This window comes from Limulus polyphemus, unplaced genomic scaffold (assembly GCF_000517525.1).
Source record: "Limulus polyphemus unplaced genomic scaffold, Limulus_polyphemus-2.1.2 Scaffold755, whole genome shotgun sequence".
NCBI classification, from domain to species: Eukaryota; Metazoa; Arthropoda; class Merostomata; order Xiphosura; family Limulidae; genus Limulus; species Limulus polyphemus.
The window spans coordinates 39,953-45,573 of record NW_013666365.1 but is presented as its reverse complement, the minus strand read 5'-3'; the positions used below and the strand labels follow the sequence as shown (position 1 = coordinate 45,573).

At 30.7% G+C, this 5,621-nt stretch overlaps 1 protein-coding gene across 1 annotated transcript in view; it reads left to right on the top strand.

The window, feature by feature from the left end:
* LOC106460336 (UPF0668 protein C10orf76 homolog) overlaps positions 1–5,621 on the top strand; it is a 59,761-nt gene that overhangs the window by 23,709 nt on the left and 30,431 nt on the right. The window contains exon 4 of the mRNA XM_022387034.1: positions 1,994–2,059. Coding sequence (XP_022242742.1) covers positions 1,994–2,059 — 66 coding nt within the window. The remainder of the gene's footprint in view (positions 1–1,993; positions 2,060–5,621) is intronic.

Genomic DNA, 5,621 nt, shown 5'->3' with positions numbered 1-5,621 from the left:
ATTTATGATTTTTTGATTTTTTAAAGGCTTAGCAACCTACGTCAAGCAGCAACCGAGTACAAAGGTCGTAACTAGAAGAGATAATTGTTTGCTTTACTTCTTTATTTACTGTTCTGTGTTTGAAGAAAAATAAGTTTAAGAACTTATTTCTAAATAGCAATAATCTATATATATAAATAATGTATAATAATTGAAATTTGACTGTAAAATACTAGTCTACTAAAACACAGCCAAGACAGATCACTTTGTGAAGACTAAAGGTCAGTTTTATATTATTGGATATGGTAACATGAGTGCACGTGCGTTCGCCATTGTAACTTCTGTGTTGTTAGCCAGGCACAGCTGAAAGGTCAATATAATAAAAGATAATAAATATATATAAATGTAAAATGTTATGAGATTTAAGCTATTTAGTCTAAACATTTATGTTTTCATGCTATAATTTGTAGTCGTTCTAGAACGAAAAAGGCATAATTTATATTTATTTCCTCATTTTTTTTAATGTGGTTGCGAGATCAGTCAAATCGACCAAACCCATACAGAGAATCATTACTGAAAATAACAGATAAAATTAGTGTTTTTTTCATAAGAAACATTTGATAACTATCTGGACATTATAAAGATTATGCATGTGAAATTTAAAAATTCTCTGATGGACAAAAGTATTGTTTATCTTCAAATGAAAATTACTTAGCATGAGAAAAACATTGTTTTACAAACCTTAAGACTTGTTTAAAAAAATTTGATATTTTACATATGAAAGCATTGTAACATTTACTGATAATCTGCCAAATTTTGTTAACATATGCTTACTAATCTAAAAGTTATAGCATGAAAACCATAGCAAACACAAAATGGTTATGAGGTCAATCCCAGGGACTAAGCCCATGCTGAAAGAGTTAATGAAAGTGCATTTACTTTGAATACATAGGCATTCATAGTGATGATGTTTGTGGATTATACATGACTACTTGTTTAAGAAACACTTAGGTCAATTTATGTGGAGTCAAACTTTATGATCTATTTTATTTTAAGTGGCCATGTGGGCTATGTATTAGACACTTTTTACGAGCCCACCAGCATTCTTAGGGGCTATTGGCTCCCGGACTCCCACAAATTTCGAGCCCTGCAGGATGCTACAGAACCTATCAATTATATTTCTACAGGAGTATATTCCAAATTTTTTATACTTCCCAAGAACACCAGGGTCAGGCATTTGGTTAGAGATCTGTCTTGGCTCGACAGTTGCATTGACTTTCCTTACATTTCTCTTGGTGTCCTTCCTCACTTGTAGATAGACATTTAATCCAGGTTTATGGACCCATTATCTCAACTGCTTCTTTGGGAAGCATCTGTCTTGGGTTGGAATGACTTATCATGTTGGAGTCATCCTACTTTATCCCGACACAGTACCTCTTCCACTTAGGAGTATTTCTTTTTAAACTCCGTCCTCAGTTGAACCCAATTTCTACAATGCAGCTGAACTATGTAGAAATGTGGGGTAGGTGGGAGATAAGTATCTGTTGGAAATATATTTTCACTGTAGGAAAATATTAACCTTTGGTTTTAAAATAAATAGCTGGTTTTGCAACAATACTATGGTGTTTTTATATCTTCCTGTATTCAAAAAAATTATCAGTTATTTTTGCAATTAGACCTGACCATTCACATGTAACTTTTATCACGGCATGAGTTATGGCATGTTTTTCACATTTCATTTATTATTGTACTAATGTATTGTTGACTGACTGTTTTATAAGTAATGTTCAATCTGTTTTTATGTTAATTTTTGCTTCTGAAGAAAGGTTGTAATTGATCTGAAAGCTGGCATTTCAATTTAATATTCATTATTTTAACATTATCAGTCTGGTCCAGACATCTGTTGACTTATTTAGCACATAATAAAAGAAGTAATGAATAAAACAGGGTTTAAACAGTATAGTTTTATATTAACAATTTGGTAACTAACAATAATAATATTCTTATATTCCAGGTGAATGTGGATTTTATCGAAGAGGAATTTGAAAGGATGAATAGTGAAGAATTAATAAGGCTGAAGGTGAGGTTTGTCTCAACAAATTTGTGTTACAATTTTCTTAAAGTTGCATCCAAGCAAATATCTATTTATATCCAGCAATCAATTCTTTTGGACTCCTGAATTTTGCTGCTGTGTATTTTCTGATATTCAATCTTCTTTTAAATGCTTGAATTTGTCCAACATTTTAATTTCTGAAGTTTTATGTGGATTCCTGAATTTTATTACAATCCAGTAACTAAAATTAGCCACTTTTAGATAATTAAGCTTTGCTTTATCTGTATTTTGTATTTGCCTAGAATAAAATGTTCATACTGATTGGTCAAGAGAAGAAACAGATTGATAAATGTTACTTTGAGAGATATCAGCATGGGTCAGGTCTGGTTTTATTTTTAGTTGATACAAAGTACTCTTAATTTATGGTTGTAATGGTTATGTCTCCATTTTATTTTATTAATTCATTTTCCAATATAAAGTGTTACAGATTACAGTACTTAATCAGTTTTTAATTCCAATATAAAGTGTTACAGATTACAGTACTTAATCAGTTTTTACTTCCAATATGAAGTGTTGCAGATTACAGTACTTAATCAGTTTTTACTTGCAGTATGAAGTGTTGCAGATTTCTGTGCTTAACCAGCATTTACTTTTAGTATAAGTGTTGCATATTACTATATTTGATCAGTTTTGTTTCCAGTATAAAGTGTTACAGACTGCTGTATTTAATCAGTTTTACTTCCATTATAAATTGTTGCAGATTAATTTTTGAAATGTTTTACTTTTATTCATACTGCATTGAATAATCTTTGATTGATTTCCATAAATGCACTACACATATTTTAAAACATGAAGAAAAGTGCTTTTGAGACATGTGAAACCACCAGCTTATAACCAAAGTAAATAATTGTAAGTTCTTTGCCAGTTAACAACATGAGGTTATATGTACTAGTTTGCCTTAAATTTTAGTGCATTAGTGTTGAACTAAAGCCAGTTACTCTTTTACTGCCTTTTTGAAAAACTTTTATTTGTCTCCCCTGTGTGTGAGAATGTGATATTTTCTGAAAACTGTAAATACACATTATCATTTCCTCCTTCAAATATTTACAAAAAGATAAAGCTAGAAAACAGTTCTATTTAACCCTATATCATATACGTATGGGGTCAGTCCATTCGACCAAGCCTGTATTGGAAAATTAATGTTTACTATAAATTATATAATTCCAAATTTACTTAGTGTATCTGCATGAAATTTGGTAAGCTTTTAGTAAATGTTAAAAGTACATCTTATACAAAAAAAAGAACTTTTAATAAAGTATTTCTACTAAAGATTTATCTCTGAATTTAGTTTAGTCAGTCTGACTCAGACTCTGACTACTCTGAGCAGAAGGTAATTTTCATGTTATGAATAAAAATACTTTTTTCAATTTTGAAATTCATTTGCTTAACCTCTAGTCACTTCTAAATGAATATCAAAAGGTTTTTTTCAATAAACTTTATATTTTATCTGTTATTTTTTTCTATGCTAACACTATACAAGCTTGGTCCATTTGATTGACTTTATAACCACTATAATAAAATACAATATATATCTAACTTACCCTTCTTTCTTTCTAAAATGACTGTAAATTGTAACAGAAGATTACAGTTATTTTATCCTAAATAGCCTCAGTATCATAACAGTTTACATCTGTTTTCATTTAATTTTATTGTTTTCTTGCTCTTTGAATCACATCTGACTACCACAAATAGCAATAAATCATCCAGCAGGAGTGTAGAAAGTTTAAACAAAATTTCAGGTTATATCACATGACATTTAACTATGTCTGTTCTTTCTGCATTTCTTGAGGCAGAAACATTTCAATTTAAGTTTTCATCTAACCTAATAAGTTTAGTTATTTTGTTAAAAATATATATCACAAAATAGAAAATATGCATGAGAAATTCAGCACTTTAGGATTGAGGTCTTTTGTTTTCATTAACCCTAAATTTTTATTATTAAGTTGATTGTCCAAAAAATAATCCATGTAGCTTTTAGATATGCAAACAATAAAACAGATTGCTCCAAAACTACTAAAAGTTACTTGGCTTTCTAACTGACCTATAAAAAGGTTTAAAAAATTTTATTACTTACCAGAGCACCGAGTTCAGACTTTCCTCAATAAGATCTTCTTCCAAAATGGTACTTTTTATCACAATAAATTAACATTAAAACATCATAACAACATACTTCATAAAATGGCATTTCAATTGGTTATAAACTTGTATCATTAATAAGTAAGCATGAGAAAATAATTTCAAAAGCATAAGGAGTTGAAAGGAGCTTCTGTGATGGATGTAACAAATGTATTGATATCTCAGAAAATAAAGTTGGTAGGCCCACATTTTAAATAATGGTTTTTCAATATATATAGTTGGATTACCTAATTATTGGACTTTCTGAAACCCATATAAGGGAAGAAAGAAAATCTAAAATAAAAAATTCAGAGCAGAAAAGCATCATGTGACTGACACATAGAAGTGAATATTGAGAATTTATTTAAATATATCCTTTTTAAATTAAGAAATCAAAGCTTATATTAAAATTTAAATTATAAGCTACATGTTGATGCCAAGTTTATTGACATACATTGATAATAAAATTACTTAATTAAATTTTGAATGTATTAGGTTGTCAAGAAATTAATGTTGCTTTTTTTTTAGATGAAAATACCAGAACAACTAATATATCAAAACAAAACATTTATTAAATGAAGTAGTCTCCATTCTCATTGATGATGCTTATCCATCTTACAATCAGGTTATTAATGCCCTGATTAAAGAAATCACTTGGCTTTGAAGCAAGTAATAGGTCCATGTCCTTTTTAACACCATCCACAGTTACATATACGTTTTCCCATTAAGATGGTGTCACAGTGAATGAAAAAGATGGTAATCTGATGGTGCCATACCTGGAGAATATGGTGGGTGGGGAAAACTTCCCAACCCAACTCCATAATCTTGTGTTGCATCAAACATGCCACATGTGGGCATGCATTGTCATGGAGAAGAAGAACACCTTTCTGATTGACGATTGAAGGAGGTTTCTGATGAAGGGCTTGATTTAAATGTTCCAGTTGCTGACTATAGATCTCTGCATTGACAGTTCACTGTGGATTGAGGAGTTCAAATGAATTACTCCTTTGATGTCCCACCAAATGGAAAGCATCATTTCCTGTGAATGGAGTCCAGGTTTTGTGGTCAGATATGTTTTTTATCTGGAACTGAGCCATTGTTTTTGGCGTTTAATATTCCCAAAGAGAATCCATTATTCATCACCGGTGACAATTCTGTCCAAAAATGGTTCATGCGCATTACGCGCCAGAAGAGACAAAGCAACGTTCAGACGTTGGAAACGATGATCATCGGAGAGGTTGTGAGGCACCAAAACACCTTCTTTATGGAGTTTTCCTATATTCTTTAGATGTTTACGTATTGTTTCATGAGTGTGTTGTTTTGGGTTAGATTAAACAAGTGTCTTCAGAGTATCAATTTCAACATGTCAGCCCCTGCCATCACAGTTTTTAAGGCTAAAGTCACGTGAACAGAA